The sequence below is a fragment of the Pristis pectinata genome, chromosome 1 (genome assembly GCF_009764475.1).
Source record: "Pristis pectinata isolate sPriPec2 chromosome 1, sPriPec2.1.pri, whole genome shotgun sequence".
In the NCBI taxonomy this organism is placed as follows: Eukaryota; Metazoa; Chordata; class Chondrichthyes; order Rhinopristiformes; family Pristidae; genus Pristis; species Pristis pectinata.
In genome coordinates, this window is record NC_067405.1 from 98,470,996 (window position 1) to 98,495,031 (window position 24,036).

At 39.1% G+C, this 24,036-nt stretch overlaps 1 protein-coding gene across 2 annotated transcripts in view; it reads left to right on the forward strand.

Annotated features, from left to right (window-relative positions):
* Nucleotides 1-24,036, forward strand: part of fsip1 (fibrous sheath interacting protein 1) — a 624,412-nt gene continuing 600,376 nt past the window's right edge. For both annotated transcript variants that reach the window (XM_052010197.1, XM_052010206.1), the window contains exons 1-7: nt 1-148; nt 1,659-1,832; nt 6,245-6,467; nt 7,411-7,479; nt 10,284-10,453; nt 15,149-15,233; nt 18,425-18,508. In XM_052010197.1, the coding sequence (XP_051866157.1) occupies nt 143-148; nt 1,659-1,832; nt 6,245-6,467; nt 7,411-7,479; nt 10,284-10,453; nt 15,149-15,233; nt 18,425-18,508 (811 nt within the window). In that variant the 5' untranslated portion in view covers nt 1-142. The remainder of the gene's footprint in view (nt 149-1,658; nt 1,833-6,244; nt 6,468-7,410; nt 7,480-10,283; nt 10,454-15,148; nt 15,234-18,424; nt 18,509-24,036) is intronic.

Here is a 24,036-nt window from a genome sequence, read left to right on the forward strand (position 1 = left end):
GGAATACAGACCCAAACTGTTTAGCTTCTCTTGATCGCTGGAATTAACCTGGTGAATCTCCTTTGAATTGCCTCTCTTTTTAACAATAGTTTGTCATAAACAATCCTCTGGCGACATTTCAGTGGTTGGGGATGATTGAAAAATGATGGTCAGTATCTCTTTAATTATATTGTTGGTTGTTTTGAAATCATTACTTTAAACAGGATCAAAACATTGCAGATTTAAAAGTTGACATTTTAAACAATGGTTTCTCTCAGGAACCACATCGAGCAGCAAAGTTTCTGGTTCAATAAATAACTTCAAAATAGGTGACTGCAGCTTATGATTCCAGTTTTTTTTATTTGGTGGTGAATAACTAAATCTTCTCCACCACTGACAAGGTAAGGTCAGATATGTGATGGAATACTTTCTGTTTGTCTGGGAGGATGCATCTGCAGCTGTTGGCACCCCACCAATTTTTTTTGAACACCCACTCTCAGTACCTTTACTGCATTATATACTATCTACAGTATGCACTGCAGCCATTGCCAGGGCTTTGTTGTCTACACCTGCCAAAGCTATCGTCTCTATCACCTTGAAGGCAGGCTGCAGATGCATCATTACCTGTAAATTATATTCTTGTATATATCGCTGATGTAGCCTCTTGAGTGAAACTCACAACCTGACAACATTATGGGGCCAATAATACCGCATAGACTAAGGTGATTCAAGAGGAAAGTCTACTGCCAGACCTCTTTGGTAAGTAGGGATGGGCAATAACTGCCTGCCTGTCTTCTTAGCAGCACCGGTATCCTCTGCATGAATTTTAAAAAGAGCAATACAGAGAACAACATCAGCTAATGTTAAATTTGTTCCTCTTTATAGGTTCTCATGGTGAATAGGATGTGCATGGATATCAATTTCTTAACCTGATTTTTGTTTTATCAAAAACTTTTTAAAATTAACTTTTAAAACATTTGGTTTCTGGCATGTATTTCTCTCCATCAAGTCTTTAACTTAGTTTTCTGTTTGTGATTTGCCCTTCTGACTTGTCTTAGTTTGAACTTCATGCTGCTTATTAAGAATTCTTCAGTTCATTTGGTTAAGGAGGTAAATGGTTGCTTGTTCTGCCGGCACGTCCCAGATAGCCTGTAGAGGGCACTAAACTGATTCTCCACACAGCTGCTTGTACAAGACACAAAGGGAAAGTGTACAGCAAATGAATGATTACCATTCACTTGGTGTTCATAACAAAATCTGGCCTATTATTTTTGAAGCAGGACCCCAAGGCATTCTAGTGCATGATCTGCATTGCGGTGGCACTTAACACAGATTTCCCTTGTTGACGTCTAATTCCTGAAAGTAGAAAAACAAAGTTCACTTTCCCTTCCTGTAACATGCTTGACCATGTACTGGAATGGTGAAAAATCCAATTCATGTGTTGATATTCCAGTATTCTTTTTATATGTCTCTGTGACAATTACCAGCAGTTCTGTTCTGCTGGTAATTGTTGGGTGGTCTTAAAATATTGAAGATTTCATGTTGCACTTTAAGATTTACATGCCAAGTTTAAAACATTGGTAGATCGTCATTTATTCATTCTGTTGTTGTACATTGATACGCATTGTGATTTCCGGACATCATCGTGTGCACTCATTTAAAACGATGGATTATTTTAGGTTATAATGGACATTGTCAGAGGCCAGTTTGATGAAATCACACGTTCAGCAACTGGTTCTCGAACCCGCCCTGGGAGCCGAGTGGCAAGTGGTCCATCACCAGACAGGCGAAGACAGAGTGTACTCTGCTCTGGAACTATGATGGTTTTAACACCAGAACCAAATTTATCCCAGGTAAAATGCATGTGGTTTGAAAATCAGCTTTATTTCCTCTCATTGAATAGTTATTTCAGACAATTCAGTGAAATGAATTTGTAAACAATAATTTAACCATTGTCATAAATAATGATTACAAATGAGAACGTGGTGGTGATGATTGGGGTAGAGAGCTCTCATTCCAAATTGGAGCTGAAAGATATTGGCCTAGAAATTCCTTCATACAATTTTAAAATAAATGCTGCCATGCAGATGCACATTTGCTCAACCTGGAGTATTGTGCCCTGGTGTGATTGCACTGCATTGGGAAGAACATAAGTGATAGAGGTAGGAATAGCTATTTGGTACCTTGTGACTGCTGCACCATTCAATTGGATCATGATGATCTTTACCTGGCTCAGTATAGTTTGATTTCCTTAGTGCCAAACCATCTATCGATCTCCGTCTTGAGCCTCCGCTATCCTCACGAGTGAGGAATCCAAAAGATTCCCTACCCATTGTGTGAAGGACATTTTGCTCATCTGATTGGCTGGCCCCTTATTTTTGGATGTATGACCTCTGGACATCTGAGACAGGGGAAACTTCACATCTACATCTAAAGGCAACAAACTGCAGATGCTGGAAATTTGAAATAAAATCAGAAAATGCTGAAAAAAAAAACTGAGCAGGGACAAGCAGCATATATGGATAGAGAAACAGTTAACAGTTAAACCCTCCACTGCCTTCATCAGATCTGAGAAAGAAAGAAAACTAGTTAGTCTATGTAGTAGAGGGCAAGGGTAATGGGGGAACTTCTCTGAAAGGGTGAAATAATGAAAGAAAAGCAGAGGGATGTCAGACAAAAATGGCCAGTCCTGATTCAAACAGAAAGAACAAATTGTCTAAAGCTGGAAAATTAATTATTGAGTCCTGCAACTTGCCCTGATAAAAGATGAAGTGTCCTTCCCTGAACTTGCATTGGGCTTTGTTATATCAGTGCAGGCCACAGCCAGAGAAGCGAGTGTGGGAGTGGGATGTGGAATTAAAGTATCAGGCAGCTGGAAGCTCAGGATCACTCCTGCAGACTGAGGAGGATCAGGACCGGTATCCCCCTCTTCCTTTTTTATTTGGTATTGGTATTGATAAGATATCTTTATTAGTCACATTTACATCGAAACACACAGTGAAATGCATCTTTTGGTGTAGAATGTTCTGGGGGCAGCCGGCAAGTTGTGGGAGGAAACCGGAGCACCCAGAGGAAACCCATGCAGTCATGGGGACAATGTACAAACTCCTTACAGACAGTGGCCGGAATTGAACCCAGGTTGCCGGCGCTGTAATAGCATTACGCTAACCGCTACACTATACCTGCCCTGGTTTATTATTGTCATTTAATTAATAAACCAATAAATTAATAAACCCCACGTGATTGCAGTAAGATGCAGTTACTCTTGTACCTCTTGCAGTAAAACCCAGTGTACCATTTGACTTCCTTTGTTTGTTGTGTTTTAAGTGATTCTGTTCGACAAGCAGTTTTCCCTTAACACTAAAACCTTTCAATGTATCATCATTTTAAAAAAAAGTACTCAGTTTCTTTTAACGAAGGATCTTTCCATGTTGCATTTTATTTGCCGTGTGCTTACCCATTCAGTTAGCTGTCTATTATAGTCTATGTCACTCTGAAGTTTCCCTGCATCCTCTTCACAACACACATTGGTGCCCAGCAAGGTACTACACTTGGTTCCCTAATCCAAATCGATAAATCCAATATATTGATTGTAAACAGCAAGGGCATAGCACCAATCCCTATGGCATTCCACTATGCATAGACTCCCAACCAGCAAACAATCCATTTAGTTTGATTACCTGTTTTCTGTTTGTAAACCAATCCCCAATCCACAGCAGTATGTTACCCCTGATCCCATGTGCTCTAATTTTGCTTAATAATTTCTTGTGTGGGCATATTGAAGGCCTTTTGAAAACCAAATATCCCTCATCCATTGGTTCCCTGTTATTGTTCTGTTACAACATCAAAAAAAAATGTCCTTCATGAGCTCATGTTTACTCTGTCCAATAATATTTTTTAAATAACCTGCAATCACTTTCTTTATAGTAGGTTTGAGCACTTTTTCTGGTACTGATGTTAGGCTCATTGGTCCGTAGTTCTCTCTTCTCATATTGTGGGGTTACAACTGTGGGAAATTTGGAAGATGACAACTTGCTCCATTGCCATGTCTGTTTAAGCCTTGGGACGCAGGTCTGATGGGGATAGACAGGATGGAAGTAGGGATGAGGTTTCCCTGGGCTGGGATGTTTCAAATCAGGGGTCACAGTCTCAAAATAAGTGGGTTGGCTGAGATGGGAATAAATTTCTTTACCCCAAGGATAGAGATTCTTGGAATTCTCAACCTAAGGGGGCTTTGGAGGTTCAGTGGCTGAGTACATTTAAGACTGAGACCAATAGATTTTTTGGGCCTTAAGAGAACCAAGGACTATTGAGTTAGTGCAGGAAATTGGCACTGAGGTAAAAGATCAGTCACAATCTCATTGATTGATAGACTAAGGGGAGGGAGTGACTGAATGGCCCACTCCTACTTCTGTTTATGATGTTCTTATGCTCTTCTGGATATCTTAGTGCCTGTCAAGAAACTTAGCACCTGACTTTTGGCAAGATTTTTGTTTGCCCTAGTGCCTTTTTTGCAGTTGTGCAAAACATTGCTAGTCTGCACTTGGGAGTATTGTGTATGGTTCTGGTCACTACATTACAGGAAGGATGTAGCAAATGAGAGAGCACAGAAGAGGTTTACCAGGATGTTGCTTGGAAAGGAGGGCTCTAGTTATAAGGAGAGATTAGATGGGTTGGGTTTATTCTTACTGGAATGTAAGAGGCAGAGGGGTGACCTTATAAAATTATGAGGAGCATAGATAGGATGAATGGTCAGAATCTTTTTCCAAGGGCAGGGGAGTCTAGAACTGGAGGGCACGAGTTTAAGGTGAGAGGAAAGAAATTTAAAGGAGATCTGAGAGATAAGTTCTCCACATGGAGGAGGGTGAATATCTGGAATGAGTGGCCAGAGAATGTGGTAGAGGCAGATACAATGTTTAAAAGGCGCTTGATCAGGTACTTGGATGGAAAGGCGTCGAGGAATAGGGGCTTAATGCAGGCAAATGGGATTAGCATAGATGGGCATGGACAAGTTAGGCCGAAAGGGCTGTTTCTGTACATTTCTATGATTCTTGTTGAACCCCAACCCCCATAGGATACCAACAGTAGTGCAACATACAAAATGCATGTCCCACATGATTTTCAACCTCACTAGTCTAAAAAAACAACAGTCCTTATTTACTCACTGAAGAACCAGGTTTACTAATCTCATTTCCCCATGAAGCTGTTCTACTTAAAGGTATATTCTTTGTCTTCCGAGATGTGTGACCTTAAATATGGCCTAACCTACTGCCTTTCCTGTGGATGTCAAGGCCATGGTCGCTCTCGGGTTCCTAGTCTCAGGATCATTCCAGCCTGCAGCTGCTCACTCTTACTGCATCTCATAGGCTGCTGTTCACTGCTGTGTTAAAAAGGTTACCTAAACTCCAGGCTGAATTTTTCCATCTGCCATTGGGAGTAGATTAAGGAAGGCAAGGGAATTTGCCTGCATTGCAGGGTTCCCCAAATCGCAGGCATTCATAGACTTATCTCATGTCTTTGCAGCGTCCTTTCTAGCACCTTTCTGCCAGGTGCTTGGTTATAGCCCTGGAGGATCCTTGTAGCCTTCACCCAAATAGAACTTACCCGCTGCTGCCACTGTGCTTTTACCAGCTTGTCCTGATTCCTTTCTGAGATCCTTGGAGCACTCTCTCATCTTCCTTCTATTATTGAAGTACCCATTAAATCAGTAGCAATGTGTTTGTGTAGCTGGAAGGATGTGGTTGTATTTCAGTATGTCCATTTAAGAGCTGGCTGCAGAAGTCTCATGTACCAGTGGCATATAATGCTGCTACATAACAGCTTCAGTGACTTGGGTTAGATCTTGACCTGCAGTGCTGTCTGTGTGAAGTTTTCACATTCTCCTGGTGATCGTACAGGTTTTTCGTGGGTGCTCTGGTTTCATCCCACATCCCTAAGGCACGGTAAGTTAATTGGCCATTATAAGTTACTTCCTACATAGGTAGGTGAAAGGAAAATCAGTTTGGAGTTGATGGGCATATGAAAGCGAATAGGTTACCAGGCAGTAAGTGGGCAAATGGGATCAATGAGATTGCTTTGAAACCTGGCATAAACTTAGTGGTCCGAAAGCCAAAGTCAAACAAAATTTGAAGCAGTAAGGTCAGAACCAAAACAGTCATTTGTGTGCCATACATTGACCCTTTAGCAAACCAATCAGATCTAAATTCTTTGTATAGATGAGAAAAAGATCAATTTAGCTAAATCAAAGTTACTCTTTTGATTGCAGGAAAGGTCTGAGTCTTTGGAAAGTCATTTTAACCCCGTGGATTCCTCATCTAATTCTCACTTTGACAATTTGGACAGTGAACTGGAAATCTTTAGTGGACAAGATGGAGTGAAGATCTTGGATACTGACAATGTGGATCCTGGAAGACAATATGAATGTTTTTCCTCAGCAAGGGACCAAATCAAATCTAATATACTGGAAGTTCTGATTTCAGATAAATCAGGTACATTGCAGTACGCTAATATTTCAAAACTTTGGGATATTCCTTATTGACAACTTTTTTTAATAACTCAATCTATTTGCTTCATTAATTTTAATACAGATAAAGAGCAAGTGGCAGAATAATCATCTTTGCTTGTGGCTATTTGGCCGTTGCCAGAAATGATTAAGGAGATTCTGTTATTGTGATTACATTATCCTGAACTACTACTAGTTTGTTTGGCAGTTACATAGTGAACTGTATAAATTCTGGCACGTTTGGGAAGTACGGTATTTGTCTGTGACAAGATGAATTTACCAGTGTGCATGGAATGCAACAGCAAAGCTTGAGTATGCTGGAATTTCCCAAACATTTCAGCTGGATAATGTGCATGTGCATTTACTGCCAGGTTAGAAATGACTCAGGCACTGTGATTCCTTTTGTTTGAAGGGAGACTTTATGGCTGCAAGGAGAAAGGCAAAAAGATTTTGAATTATTAGTAATGTTTTAAATTATTTGAAGATATTTTAGGTGATTTAAATTGTAATTTTTGAATAATCTTTAACGCCTCTGTATGTCGAAGACATTTCAGGCGCAATATGGATCGCTACAGAGTAAACATCTCTACTCTGACTCAATTTTTTAGAATACCATCCCTGCAGCACCAGGGTTAATTATTTTGCCATTTCCCACCAGGTTTTTTTTTGGTGGGCCTCTGAGCAAGTTTGCCAATATAATGCTGCATTGGGTGATTTTGAATTGTAGGCCTGCATTCAGCCTGACTTGTTTGTGTATGAGGTATTTTTATTCAACCTGTTGGATCCAAAAGAGCCATTGGCAGAAGTGGAAAACTTTCAAACCGCTTGAGGTTTGACTTCAACATTAGGAATTAATTAAAGCTTATAAAGCTAAACTCGTGTGCATCCAGCGGACATTTTACTTATTCGTATTCTTTGAACTCCCACAGATACAGAAGAGAACTCTGAAGATCACTTAACTATCCAGGATCAGACAGAGCTATTAAAAAATGAGTCTGGTAGGAATATGTTTTTAACACGAGGAACTGATTTGAACTTAACACATTTAATCATGTTTGGTCATTTTATTGTATTGTGAAGAAACCTAATCAAGGTTGTTTGCTCTCTTTGTGTGCCATATGTTTTGAGTATTACTTTAACCAATCCAAATTTAGTTTGTATTGTATTCACTAAACTCCCCATAAATTGAAAGTTTAGTTGTTTTTGTCTGAAGAACAGCTGAAGGAAATGGAGAAATCCACATTAGTGTGCAAGCATGTGTTTAAATAAACTCTGCACTGAATTTCTGAACTTTGTTTACAACTGCTTGAACGGACCATTGCTTAAAAAAATTTCCATTGAGCTCCTGTTAGTATGGTTATACTTGGCTTTTCTTCACAATTACTTTCATAATCCACTTAAATGACCACAAATAGGACTCATGAAGAATGTTTTTATATCATAAACGGTAGCAGCATCCCAAAGATTAACATGGAAAAATTGTCAAAACACCTCCTTATCCTCTTCCAATAATCCTTTCTACCCACCAGATTCAGAATAGGTTTCAGAGGATTGGAGGTTTTCTTTTTGTATCCACAAAGTTTGGAGTTCTGACAGCAGATCCATGGACCCAGGAAAGGGATGTCACCATTGCCACTAGAACTTGGCAAACCATTCAATTTATCTCAGAATGTTGACCAAAGTAGGAGTCCTTGATATCACAGTAATATAAAAATCCCTCAAACATAAATCAAATTATTGATTAAATGTACATCAACTTGTCTCCAAATTTGCAACCAAAAGAATGGGTTCTATGATGATTATTTGAAGATATGGTTTCGATTGCTGCACAAAATACATTGTTTGACAAATTGAGTAAGCTTATAATAACAAATAAAAATTATTCAACTCTAATGAAGTATTTCTAATATAAGTTCAAGAGACAGCTTCCATACTGGAAGCCATTACACACATTTTTATATATGAGAATCAATAACAGTTTACTTTCCTTTTGCAGTTTTTTAAGTTTATGATACATTTAGACTTGGTACATGTGAGTGGAATTGCAAAAATTAGCACCTTTGTTTCTGGAAATCATGCTACTTCAGTACACTTTAAGAGAAATCAACGTTTAAATTGAGTACAGACTAAATTTTCAGTAATTCATGTACAATGTCCTTTATTAATATCTGTACATAACTGGCATGAGGAACGTATTGGAATGTAGAACACTACAGCATGGCACAGGAACAGGCCCTTTGGCCCACAATGTCTGTGCCGAATATGATGCCAAATTAAACTAAATCGCCTCTGCCTGTATATGATCCATATCCCTAATTCCCTGATTATTCATTTGTCTATCTGAAAGCCTCTAAAATGCTTCTGTCATATCTGCTTCCATCACCACCCTTGGTAGGCCGTTTCAGGCACCTGCCAATCTTTAAACTTACCCCCCTCACCTTAAATGTATGTCCTCTAGAATTTGACATTTCTATCCTGGGAGAAAGATTGACCATCTACCCTATCTACGTTTCTCATAATTTAACTTCTATCAGGTTTCATCTCAGCCTCTGATGCTCCAGAGAAAACAATTAAAGTTTGTCCAAGGCTCTCCTTCTAGCTTCTACCCGCTAATCCAGGCAGCATTCTGGTAAGTTTCATCTGTACCCTTTCCAAAGCCTCCATATCCTTCCTGTAATGGAGTGACCAGAATTGCACACAATACTCCAAGAGCAGCCTAACCAAAGTTTTATACAGCTGCAACATGACTTCCTTACTCTTATATTCAATGCCTTGACCAATGAAGGCAAGCATGCCATACACCTTCTTTACCACCCTTTCTACTTGTGTGGCCACTTTCAAGGAGCTAGGGACTAGGACTCCAAGATCCCTCTGTACATCAATGCTGTTCAGGGTCCTGCCATTAACTGTACACTTTCCCCTTTTTTCCTCCCAAAGTGCAACACCTCACATTTGCTTGGATTAAATGCCATCTGCCATTTCTCTGCCCATATCTGTAACTGATCTATATCCTGCTATATCATTTGATAACCCTCTACACTGTTCACAACTTGGATCTATGTGTCATCTGCAAACATACTAATCCACCCATCTACATTTTCATCCAAGTCACTTATATATATCACAAGCAACAGAGGTCCCAGCACTGATCCCCATGGAGTACCACTGGTGACAGACCTTCAGCCAGAATAACGCTCTCTATCTTCAATGGGCAAGCCAATTCTGAATCCAAACTATTAAGTCACTGTGGATCTCATGCATCTTAATCTTCTGGATCAGGCTACCATCAGGGACCTTGTGAAATGAGTAGTATTAAAGGTGTTGAACTGAAGTAACACAATTTGTCAAAAATATGAACAATTTATTAACGTATTTAAATTAGGCCCCCATCTGAAATTACTTTAAAACAATCTGCCACTGTGTGAGTTTTGCAGGGTTTAAGAAGTGGAAGCAAGAGCTTCAAGCTTTTTGCAGCATTTCTTTCTTGGACAATGAGGAGCAGATGTGTTCCTCATGTAAGCCTTGAATCTCCTTCTTATCATTCACAACCCTGCTCAACCCCCAGATGTGGTTGTCACATTTTCTTTGCCCTAAGCCTTGATCTATAATCTCTTCCCCTTCTCTTCAATGGGGGACCGTTCCTGAGGGCTCCTGGCTGTAGCCCTCGGGCACTGGTTTTTACAACTGAAATTACACAGATGGCAAGTGAGGTTATATTGCTTTTAAGGTCTAATTATTATTGCCCTAAGAAATGATAACAAATAGTATTAAAAATATTATTTATTCCTTTAATAAATACTAGATAATTATAAGCAAGAGGATATGGCTGACAAAGCTGAAGACCCCCAACTTGAAGAAGCAATAGCGAGAATGAAAACATTGGATAAGATTTTGGTAATGAAGGAGGAAAAAGAAAGGCAAGTGAAGAAACAGGGAGAAGAACTGAGGAAAAAGCTTTGGGAAGAATTTGAGGTAAAATGGAATTAGAATAATTCTGTTTGTCTTTGGCTATTAACAAAGTCAAATGTTCAGCAGAAGGCTTATGGAAATTAAATTTAAATGGATTTGCAAAAATTTTGTAATTTTCTTTGTTTGAGCTGAGTTTAAAATAAAGTTTATTTTGACAAATGAACAGTAATTTGCAGGGGCCTTCTGTCATGATAAATCTTGTATTTTTATTGTGAAATCTCATTTTTAACTGCTTGCTAACATGACTATCGAAAATGCCATCTGAGTACTCGTAATTGGATATTAAAACTGAGAAAATGTACTTGCTGAAATTTCTCAATTTGTCTCTGAACTTTTTGGTAGGTAACTTTGCATGCAAAATTGATGATGGAAACTATAACTTGAGGATTAAAGCTTCCCTTTGTTTCAAGATCATTTAACTTTTTTGCAATAAGAATAACGGGGTAATGGAATGTTGTTAGAAGCAATACATTTTTTTGGAATTAGCTGTCATATTGTGCATTCATTGAGTACAATAGTTTTGTTTATGGGAAATGGGCTCTGCTGGCAGTGCTGCATTTATTGTATGCCATTTCATTTGTTCCTTGAAAAATTTAGGTTTCTTCACTGAATTTCTTGAATTCTTGAGGTCATAACACTCCCATTATGGCATTAGTTAAGGAACTGTAGGACTTTTGCTCCAGAATAATAAAGGCATAATTGTATATGTTCAAGGCAGGATAGAATGTAATTTGAACAGTATTGTGCTCCCTGATATTGTTGCATTTTAGTTGTTAAGAGTTAATCTTGGAACTAATTTGATTGTTTTTGAAGTAGTTAGTAAACTGCAGTCTATAATTGTCTTGAATTTAGAATTGTGATTACAATGTTGTAACTGTAGCTTTCTGTGACACTTCTGAGGTTGCTTCCATACTAGAGTGAGTTAATTTGTAATTAAATTTGATGTTTTATTTTTATAGACTTATATTCATGGTGAACCAATCCCACTTATTTTAATTTCTGTTTCCCTTCACTAAACTTGTGAATTTTTTCTGTGCATTTTCTCCCTATTATACTTCCATCTAGGTTAAAACAGTTAGGCATTTGAAATGGAAACCAGAAAACAATTCAGTGATGTTCCTTAACAGGAGAAGTTATTTGGTTAGTACATTTGAGACAGGTGATGTAAATGAGTAATAAGGCAAGATATTGGAGATTAAACAAAAAGGTATGTTTCAACATGGATTTGAAAGAGGAGTTTAAATCTCAGCAGAAACTTCTATTTAACAGGAAGGAAATGGAAATACAAGGTAATAAAAAAAATGAGAAAATTTGGAAAATGTCTAAAGAATTGTTATGAAACTAAATGCTACGATGGCAATTAAGAAACAAATTATAAAGCCTGAGAAAATAACAAGGTGAAAGAAATTTGATGACAGAAAAAATGGGTATAAGTTTTCATCTTCACTGCCTATGGCTGGTATTCTGCCACTTTATCTCCTCTGCCTGTTATAACATCTGCCTGGTTTCCATTCCATTATGGAATCAAAATCATGGGGATTCCACACTGGGTGAGTAATTTGCTCTACAGCTCACTGATGACAAATGCTGATGATATAAGATTAGCAAAATAAAGTGAAGTTGAGCGGAAGAACGATGAGAATAAAACCTACAGATTTAAAAAAAACAAAAACCAATGGAAAGGCGAGAATATAGAAGGAACTAAAAAGAAGCAAAAGTAAAAAGTAAATGAGGGATTAATGTATTAAGCTGTAGTGTAATGCAGTTTTTTTCACTCAGTACAGATTGTAAAAATCTACCCTTCATAGTACCCTTTATTAAGTCCTGATCTTTGGTAGGAAGAGAGTGAGAAAGAGATTCGGAGGAAGACAAACAGCAGGAATGTGATTACTGGAAAGTCAGTTGAAGAAAAAGTAAGTTCTGAGGAAATAATGCAATGTAAAATGTTTATTGCTAAGCAGAGAAGTGCACAATAGTAAGAGCAGGAAACATAGCATTATTTAAATGAACTCTTATTCACTTTGAATACGAATAGGATATTATTGTTATGTTAAGGGTTATGGGGTAAAGACATCTTTTAAGAAGTTTGTGCCATGGTATTGCAGTCCTGATTATTTGTTCTCTCTCCACTCTGCTGCATGAGAGAATGTAGTCTCAACTGCACATTTGGATAATTTTTACTATATTGTTGATGTCAGTCTTGTTGTGCAGCATGCTATCCAAAATAATTTTAGGTATTTTATTTATTTCTGCAAATCAGTGCTATATGTCATTCACAATTCAAAAAATCCAATAATAATTCCATAATTTTGCTGAAAATAATACCTATTATACTGTTGCCTGGTCAATACTATTTTCTGCAGTATATAGATTTTGTTGGCACCTTGGGCTATTAAATTAAATTCCACATTTAGTGGTGAAATTTAACTGTCAAATGTAGCCTAGTTCTTCCAATTTTTACTGCCACAATATTGGGTCCTTAGTCCTTCAGCAACAAATTCTGTGTGATTAAGGCTTGTGTGGTTTCATACAAACTCTTGAACAACTTCCACAGCATTACATTGATTGACTAACAATTAATACAACCTGATATCCCCAAGTACTTAAAAACAATTTTCATTTTCAATGGCTACCTTTCAGATCAACTGTTCCTAACATGAATAAAAACAGAAAATACCAGAAACACTCAGCAGATTAGGTGGCTTTTATGGAAACACAGACAGAGATAATGTTTCAAATCAAAGACCCTTCATCAGAACTGGAAAAAAGAGAAAAAAAAGTTGAAGAGGGTGGGGGATGGATGATAGGACAAAGGGAATGTCATTGATAGGGTGAGGTCAGGATTGCCATAGCAATAAGTTGTTGATGAAACCATCTGATAGATTAATGAGGGAAGTAAGAGAAAGAGGACAAAAGCACATAGAAGATGTCAAAGCTGTAGGAAATATCCAGCAGATCAGGTAGTGCTGGTGGAGAGTGAAGAACTGAGTTACTATTACAGAGAAAATGGCAGAAAATACAAACAGAGAAAGCAAGTTAAAGGAAATTGTTGAATTTGATATTGAGGCTAGAAGGCCACAATGTACCTGGGTAGAAGTTGAAGTGTATTTTTGCCAAGCTTACATTGGGCCTCAGAGCAATGCAGCAGGCCGCAGATGGATAGGTCAGAGTGAAATGGGATGGAGAATTAAAATGACAGGCAACAGGAAGCTCAAGGTTGCCTTTATGAGTGAACTTGGTGCTCTGCAAAGCAGTCACCAAATCTGCTAGAGAAGACTACATTGTAAGCACCAAATGCATTGCACTAGATTCGAAAAAGTGCAAGTGAATTGCTGCTTCGCCTGAAAGTTTAGGATTTTGGATAGTGGAAAGGCATGACGTAAAAGACCTGGTATTGCATCTTCTGTGGTTGTAAGGAAAAGTGCTGTGTGAAGGGAAATGGTTGGCAGAGATGGAAGATTGGACCAGGGAGTCATGAAGAAAATGATTCCTTCAGAATGCTGACAGGGGAAAGGAAGATCTGTCTGATGGTGCAATCTCTTTGAAAGTGGTAGAAGTTGCAAAGGCAGATTCATTGAATCTGGATGCTAGTGGGGTGGAAAGTGAGGACCAAGGGAACTCTACAGAAGAAGAAAGGATCAGAGCAAAAGTTCATGAAGTAGATGTGATGCCATTAAGAGCTCTGTCAACCATGGTAGAGGGAAAGTCATGGTTAAGGGAAAAGGAAGATCTTTCAGAGGCACCTGCGTGGAAAGACTGTCTAACCTTTGAAGGAAGCATGCTCTGTCTTTGCTTTTCATGTGCACTTTTCTGTCCTTGCCTCTTGGTCATTAATTATCACATACTTCATGTTTCATTAGCAACTTGAGGAATCTCACAAATGTTCTCTTGGCACATGCAGATTCTCCCTGTCTCTGTATAAACAACTCTAATTCTGACTCGCTTTGCAGCCTTTTAGTGCTACTTCTTTTATGTTATGCCTTTTTATTTCCTGATATTAGAAAGCACCTTTGAATCTGTATTCTGCCGCCTTCATCACTCTTTATATTAGAGCCCAAATCTGCACATTCTCCTATAACTGTGGTCTAAAAGAGTTTTATATGGATTCACGATTACATTTGAATTTTATATCTTTTTGTATGTTACCATAAGACCCATATTCTTACAAATTGGAGATGATTGCTGCTAATCTTTGAATATAGTGACTACTATCTTTAAGTAACTATTTAAGTAAAAATGGTCTTATGGTATTTCAATATTGGTTCTAAGCATTAATTAAAATAATTCAAATTGTTTTTAATGCTGATTAATAACTGCCTCATTTGTTTTGTTCATTATTGTCTAATTATACTTTTTGAAGTGCAAACTCTTAGTTTCATAAATGCATATTTTTGTTTCTGTCAGGTTTAATGATCTCAATGTTAATGATGTCAGTGTTGAAACAATGATATTAGAAACAACTGTGGTCTTTGTAATTTCTTTGCTTTTGAAATGCATTAATGGTGTAATATTGGTCAACTATGATCCCAGGGGAATAATAACAAATTGTTTCAAAAAACAATAATTACTATCCATAAAGGTAATTAAAGTGAATATTTAATTTGTATTTGAAATCATACTGTGTAATGTAATAGCAAATTTGTATGTTAAAGTTAGAAAACTACAGCAGTTGAGAATTAATAATTTCCTTTGTTTCAGAATGCGAAACCAGAGGGAATGGTGGAGTGCCCCGAGGTGGCAGAAAATACAATGAGATTCTTAGCTCTGACACCAAGTGGAAATGGTGAGTCAGAAGAAATCCAAAGGCTGGTTAATTATACAAAATAATATGAAACTAATTAAATAATTAAAGCTGTAAAACCTAACTACAAGTATTCTGACATAAAAGCAGAGATTATTGGGACTGTGATTCATTGGTAAAATTCTATTTAGAAACAGACATACAATTAAGGATGAGAAATTTATATTGTTTTGTCATATTGCTTAAAACACTTTTATTTTTCTATCAAAATTTTCACATCCTTTTTTGAAATTGCTGATTATATTTCCATAGTACTCCTTGATTAAATGTTCATTGTTAACATGTGTGCCTTGGCAGGGAGCATTAGAAACATGGCAGCCTTGATGAGCAAACAGGATAGAACATAAAAGGACTAAAACTAAAAATGCTGGAAATGTTCAGCAGATTAAATAGCACCTGTGCTTTTTGCTTTCTGACAAAAACAAGGAAGCAATGTCTAGTTCATGGCCAAAATATTGTATTCAGTTGTAGGCACAACACTAATACCTTAAGAGGGTGGTGAGGAGATTTACTAGAATGATGCCAGGGCTGAGTGGTTTGGTTATCTGGAGAGAATAGAGAAACTGGGATTGATCTTAGAACAGTAAAGATAAGCACTTTATTAAATTCTCCTTTAAGGGTTTTAATGGAATTGATAGGGAGAAATTATTGCCATTGTTAGGAAGGTTGGTAATCCTAAAGGCACAGAATTAAAATTATTGACAAAAAGAATCAAGTTGTGAGGTCGAGTGGGGAATGAGGAAACTAGTTTTCCTTAGTGAGTTGTTAATGTATTGGTACAATGGAATTGTATGAGTGGTTCTTTTGCTCCATAACATTAAGATTCACAATAAATTGTCTTATAGGGTGGTGGTGACAGATTTGATAGTAACAGTCAGCAGGGAATTGTACCTCTCTTGAAAAAGAATTTGCCTGGCTCTGAAGAAAGAATGGTGGAATGCACTAAGAAATAGCCCAGAATGACACTGCCAGGATGGGCTTCTGTCCTGTATGATGTTTTGTCATGTTCCTTTTCCTTTGCTCTTTTAATAGATTCTGTCTACTGAGCAAATTGACTATTTGCTTTATAATAATCTTTTAGCTGTTTATTAGCTGTTCATCTTGCATCTCATTTGATGAACCAGAGTTAATAGCTAACCCATAAAATTTGGTTGACAAAGTTCATTCTAAGCTCCCTGTGCATAAAATTTCAAGTCCTTGACTTCGAGATGGATCCTGATTCCTTATTTGTATTGTCGTCAGCCTTGTATTTCCTTCTGCAACAATTTTATTGGACAATTCCTTCTCTACATCATTGATGGAAGAGTGTCAAGCAGCCTTGATGCCTTACATTCAGAAATTTTGGCTTTAAATTTTTCTTTGTACCCTTTTAAAATCACACACTATACACATCTTTTTTGAACAAGTATCTGGTTGCACCTCCTAAGCTCTTGTTGCTGACCAAGTAGATTTCTTTCCTGTTCATTCTCATTTTGAACCTGCTTTGACACATGGTGTTTTGTTCTTGTTTCTAATTTCTGATTTTTATTTCCACTTTTCTCTTTTTTGTTTGCAGAATTTTTTGTTGCTATTTTGCTTTCTATCTATTTTAATATTCTGTCCAGATGTTACTGCTTTTCTGACTGGAATGTTGAAGGATATTTGCTCATTTATGCTTTTCAGATGGGTCACCAAGGGAGGTGACACTAAGCTCATCACTGTTTAGGGAATCAATCTGACATAAGAAACAGGTGTTTTGTTGAAGAGCTGCAGAGCTGGCACTGAAGGGGAGCCATGGAAGTGATTGGCATAGCGTTTGGAGTTGGACAATGGAAGATACGGAGGCATCAATGTAAACATGCCTTTAATCTTCTCCATTCTTTCTGGTGATTCTGAGCTGGAGCCATTCCTGGGAGAGGGGTTCATGAATGGGTGTGACTTAATTACTGATCAGCAAGAGTGGATCTGGAGCAGGCAGTTCATATCAAGGAGGAAGGGATTGGTAGAGTAATTGGAAGCTGAAGAGTTGGAGTTTGTAGATTTAATTCCTCTCTATTGCCAAAAAATCTGTGTTGATAAAGCAATGGTTTTTACAGGGATATAAAGTGGGATGTGTGAGAAACTTTTACAGTAGCTGCATTTTTGTTTAATGTAATTTCGTTGGTATGATCTAATCCAAAATTAAACTACAATTCTTATTTAAAGATTGGCAGAGTCTGCTAAATATACTTTATGTAAAACTAATGTTAAATTTTATATGGCAGCAGAAGATCACTTAGTCCAGCAGGTCTCTGCCAATGTTTATGTTTAGTATTTATTTTTTGACAACCTTGCAGTTGTTTAGGAACATGCAATTTGTGATAAATATTTGCTTTATTTCAAGCATTTCAGAATTCTTGATTTCTGTTCAAATGTGATTGATTAGATCTATAAAATTACACCTTGTTGAAAGAATCAGTAGTTGGAAAGGTTATGAAGAATGATTATGGTTGGGTTGTGCTGTTTAGTATCCATGTTCTGTTCAGCCATGTCTCTGCTTTCTGTGCCTATACGTTGCTACATATAAATCAGAGATGAGCTGGAGGTCAGATGTAGATGCATCTGATCCTTATCTAACTTGACAATGAATTCAGTGCCGGAGCACATTTGTACTGAGCTGAGAGGCCATGTGCACTTTGCAGGAATGACTGGTGTTAATAATGTGGCTCCAATTATTTGAACGGGATCAGTAACCATGTATAAAACAAAAAGTAATTGTATACAAGTGGTTGGTTTAATTTTAATTATTTTACTTTTTTTTCCAAGTTCCTAGTAGTTCAAAACAGTGTAGAGTAAGTTTATTATTTTACTGATGAATTTTATTTTTATAATGATTTAAATGTTCCTGTTTATCAGAAACATTTAAAAAATGGTTCAAAAGCCTTTGACAGAAGTGAGCTGTATAAAGACCATTTAGCCATGCTAGAGAAGGTCCTCAGGATGCACTATCTGAGGCCTTTTCCTGATTGTGGCCTACTCCCCTCTGTGGGGTAACATCACCAACTACGTTTCAAAGTCTGTTGTAATGAAAAAAAATACAAAACAAAAAAAATCTGTAGTAAAGTGAAAATGTATCAGGAAAAATTTCTAATGTCCCTCTACATTTATTTGTGACTATGATCATGTGATTCTTCCTTTTCCTTTACTTAAATCAGGTGAAGAACACTTGGTTACATCTATATTCCACACCCAACTCCCTGTGGAGGACTATGAAAGGAAAACTAATGAACAAGACCAAGGTAAGAATTTAGAAAGTTTACGAGATTTTTTATTGTAGGGGTATCTTTTCTTGTGTGTTATGTTGAATGTGATTATAACCTAATGTTCTCTGGCGGAGCAATTGCCTACCGTCTAATTTAAAAAAAGCAATCAGCAACTTTGCTTGTTCAATTTTTAGGTCAGAATTTAGTTTTACTTTGCTTATATTTCAGCACTGTTGAAATGTGGGTCCTATTTAGTTGATCCCTGATCTATTTCCCATCTTCCATCATAGTTTCTCTTCCTTTGTCCACTCTGAGTGCACTCTGTTGCCATGTTTTCTCTTTCTGTCATCCCCTTTTTGCTTCTCATCACTAATATAATTGTCGTTTTTCCTCTACTTTAGCTCTTTCTGGGTAGCAAATTTATCTGACTCAGAATGATGTTGGTTCATAGTGCATACATTTCCTTTACATAGCAACCATCTTAAACAGAGTTGCTCATCATTTTAAGATACAATCAGTATGGCATTGCATCACTGTAATGGAGAATCATAATAACACAGATCAAAGAAGCTGATGTCTTAACTTTATCAGAAAATTGTGATAGTGGTTATAGTAGAGTAAAAATGGCAGCACTTGAGAAAGCTTATCACTTTGGCAAGGTAGTATGCTTAGTAATGGTAAATGCTGGAAAAGAGACATTGAAGCTAAGTGTAATGACACCTGAACACTCCTAACTATTGCTTCTGGCTTGATGCTAATTTATTGCAAGGAAAACAAAATCTATAATGCCGGAGAAATTTTTGTTTTTTATGGAAATACGCTCTGACTCTGGGCTCCTCTTGGCTGGAAATCTCCTGTACATCTTGTGCCAGGTTGGACCTAGCGTAGGGACTGTTTCTTCATTGGTTTCAAAGGAAAGGAAATGCTGTGAGTGTCCAGAGTAAGTGGTAATTAATCCAGATTAATGTCAGTGCAGTCAGTGGAGTGGTTTGCTCCTCCTGTGAAATGTGGGAGATTGGGGAGACGTCAAGTGTCCCTAACGACTACATTTGCAGGAAGTGTGTCCAGTTGCCACTCTACTCAGATCGTATGGATAAGTAGGAGCAGCAGCTGGACTCACTGAGGAGCATGCAGGAGGCAGAAAGTATCATAATTAAGAGTCCAGGGAGATGGTCACACCACAACCACAGGTTCAATCACGTAGGTAGGTGATTGACAGAGGGGGCAGGCAGATAGTGCGAGAGTCTTCTGTGGCTATCTTCCTCTCAAACAGGTATACCATTTTAGATACTGCTGGGGAGGGGGGAGGGGGCATTGTGGAGGGTATCCTCTCAGGGGAAAGCTGCAGCTCTGGGTGGTGATGGGGGATTTTATTGTCAGGGGTATTAATAGGCATTTCTGTGGCCATGAGTAAGACTTCAAGATGGTGTATGGCTTCCCTGGTGCTAGGATCAAGGTCTCGGAATGAGTACAGGACATTCTGAAAGAGGAGGGTGAGCAACCAGGGGTCGTGGTCCATATTGGTACTAACGACATTGGTAGGAAGAGAGATGAGGTTCTGCAGAGAGAATTTAGGGAGTTGGGTAGAAAATTAAAAAGCAGGACATTTAGAGTTGCATTTTTGGGATTACTCCTTGTGCCACATGCTAATGAGGCCAGAAATAGGAAGATAGTACAATTGAATATGTGCTAAAGAGCTGGTGTAGGAGGGAGTTCTTTGGATACCTCAATCATTGGGATCTCTTCCAGGGCAGGTGGGACCTCTACATGAAGGGTGAGTTGCACCTAAACTGGAGGGGCACCAATATCTTTGCAGAGAAGTTTGCTTGTGCTATTCTGGGGTGGGGGTTAAACTATTATGGCAGGGGGATGGGAACTGGACCAGTACCTCAGTGGGTGGAGTGATTGAGGAGAAGGTAGAAGTTAAGCCAAGTAAACCTAACACTAAAACAGGCAGGGCCAGACTAATGAACACAGCAACAATGATGAACTGAAGTGTATTTATTTTTAGTGTAAGGAGTATAACAGATAAGGTAGATGATCTTAGAGCCTGGATTAGCACATGGAACTACAACATTGTAGCCATTATAGAAAATTAATTGAAAGAAGGGCAGGACTGGCAGTTCAACGTTCCAGGATATAGATGCTTTCGATATGAGAGAGAGGCATGTAACAGAGGTGGGGGAGTTGTATTACTGATTAGGGAGAATGTCTCAGCTGCACTAAGAGAGGACATCTTGGTCCTCAGGTGAAAGTGCGAAATTGGGGGTAGGCTATTTGCAACAGTATTAGGCAAGAACTGGAGAAAGTAGATTGGAGGTGGCTGTTTGAGGTTAAGTCCACATCTGGCATGCAGGAGTCTTTTCAAAGCCAGTTGATTAGAGTTCAAGACCAGTATGTTCCTGTAAGGATGAAAGATAGGGATGGCAAGGTTCAGGAACCTTGCCCCGAAGCCCTCTTCATTATTTCAGGTGACTTCATCCAGACCAATTTCAAGAGTGTGTTACCAAAATACTACCAGCACATCTCCTGCTCCACCAGGGGCCCTAACACCCTTGACCACTGCTATACACTCATCAAAAATGCCTTCCAAGCCACCCCTCGCCCTCACTTTGGTAAATCTGACCACCAGTCTGTGCTCCTCCTCCCTGCATACAAGCAGAAACTGAAACAGGAGGATCCAATACAGAGAGTTGTGCAGTGCTGGTCTGAGGAAACAGATGAGCTTCTACGCGACTGCTTTGAGTCAGCGGACTGGTCCACGTTCAAAGACTCAGCTGCCAGCCTAGATGAGTATGCCACCACCATCACAGACTTCATCAGCAAGAGTGTTGAGGACTGTGTACCGAAGAGGACAATCCGGGTATTCCCAAACCAGAAACCATGGATGAACTGGGAGATCCACTCCCTACTGAAGTTGAGGACTGCTGCACACAAATCTGGTGATCCTGACCTGTACAAGAAATCAAGATATGACCTTCAGAAAGCTATCAGGAATGCCAAGAGACAATACTGACTCAAAATAGAGTCCCAGACCAGCTGTCAGATATGGCAGGGTTTACAGACTACAAAACGAAGACAGGCTGCATAGTTAACAACAGCACATCCCTTCCCGATGAGCTTGACACATTCTATGCGCGTTTTGAACAGAAGGGAAGTAGATTGTCACCACCCACCCTGATAGCCTCCAATGCAACTAAACCTGTGGTCACCGTTGATGATGTAAGATTAGTCTTCTGGAGAGAGTGAACACGAGGAAAGCATCTGACCCAGATGGTGTCCCAGGCCGAGTGCTCAGATCTTGTGCTGATCAACTGGCGGGGAGTATTTGCAGACATATTAAACCTCTCTCTGCTTCAATCTCAGGTTCCCACCTGTTTTAAGAAGACCACTATCATCCCGGTACTGAATAAAAGCAAGGTAACGTGCCTTAATGACTACTGACTAGTGACTCTGACATCCACCATCATGAAGTGCTTTGAGAGACTGGTCATGGCACGCATCAACTCCAGCCTCCCAGACAACCTCGACCCACTGCAATTCACCTATCGCTGAAACAGGTCTACAGTGGATGCCATCTCCCTGGCCCTACACTCATCTCTGGAGCATCTGGACAGTAAAGACACTTAGACTATTGTTTATTGACTCCAGATCCGCCTTCAATACTATAATTCCAAGCAAACTCGTCACCAAACTCCGAGACCTGGGACTCAACACCTCCCTCTGTAACTGGATCCTTGACTTTCTGATCAACAGACTGCAATCAGTGAGGATAGGCAGCAATACCTCCAACACGATTATTCTCAACACTGGTGCCCCACAAGGCTGTGTCTTCAGCCCTCTACTCTATTCCCTATATACTCATGACTGTGTGGCCAGATTCTGCTCTAACTCCATCTCAAATGACAATGAGTCGGGGTCCAGGAAGGAGGTAGAGAGCTTAGTGACATGGTGTTGTGACGGCAACCTTTCCCTCAATGTCAACAAAACAAAAGAGCTAGTCATTGACTTCAGGAAAGGGGGCGGTGTACATGCACCTGTCTACATCGATGGTGCTGAGGTCGAAAGGGTTGAGAGCTTCAAGTTCCTAGGAGTGGACATCACCAATAGCCTGTCCTGGTCAAATCATGTAGATGCCATGGGCAAGAAAGCTCACCAGCGCTCCTACTTCCTCAGCAGGCTAAAGAAATTTGGTATGTCCCCTTTGACACTCACCAACTTTTATAGGTGCACCATAGAAAGCATCCTATCTGGAAGCATCACAGCTTGGTATGGCAACTGCTCTGCCTGGGGCCGCAAGAAACTACAGAGAGTTGTGGACACAGCCCAGCGCGTCACGGACACCAGTCTCCCCTCCATGGTCTCTGTCTTTACCTCTCACTGCCTTGGTGAAGCAGCCAGCATAATCAAAGACCCCACCCACCCGGGTCATTCTCTCTTCTCTCCTCTCCCATCAGGCAGAAGATAAAGGAGCCTGAGGGCACGTACCACCAGACTCAAGGACAGCTTCTATCCCACTGTGATAAGACTATTGAATGGTTCCCTTATATGATGAGATGGACTCTGACCTCACAATCTACCTTGTTGTGACCTTGTACCTTATTGTCTACCTGCACTGCACTTCTTCTGTAGCTGTGACACTTGACTCTATACTGTTATTGTTTTTACCCTGTACTACCTCAATGGACTTTGTACTAACTCAATGTGACTGCACTGTGTAATGAACTGACCTGTACGATCGGTATGTAAGACAAGTTTTTCACTGTACCTCAGTACAAGTGACAGTAATATACCAATACCAATGACAGGAGATATTGTAAATTTAGTCAGAAAGGAAAAGGAAGCATATGTAAGATTTAGGAAGCTGAAATCAAAAAAGGCCCTTGGGGAATATAAAGGAAGCAGAAAACAACTTAAACAAAAATTAGGAGAGTTAAAGAGGGACCATGAAATGTCCTTGGCAAGTAGGATTGAAGTAAGGGAGGAGGTTGTTGGAGGCTTAACAGAGATCTTTGTATCCTCTTTAGTCATGGGTAAGGTGTGAGAAGAATGGAGAATAGTCAGTGTTGTTCCTTTGTTTAAGAAGGGCAGCAAAGGCAAACCAGGAAATTCAAGGCTGGTGAGCCTTATGTCAATGGTAGGGAAATTATTGGAGAAGATTCTTAGGAACATGATTTATTTGCATTTGGAAAAGCATAAACTTATTATGGATAGCCAGCATGGCTTTGTGTCAAGGGGATCCTGTCTGTTTCACAAATTTAATTTAGTTTTTTGAGGAGGTAACAAAGGATAGGGCAGTGGATGTTGTCTACATGGTAAATTAGATCCAAAATTGGCTTGGTCATAGAAGACAGGGGAGCGGTGGTGGGGTGTTTTTCTGAATGGAGGTAGTGACCAGTGGTGTTTTGCAAGGATCGGTGCTGGGACCTCTGTTGTTTGTGATGTGTACTGATAATTTGGATGAAAGTATAGGTGGTCCAGTTTGTAAGTTCGCAGATAACATGAAAATTGATGGTGTTGTGGATGATGAGGAAGGTCATCAATGGATACATCAGGATATAGAT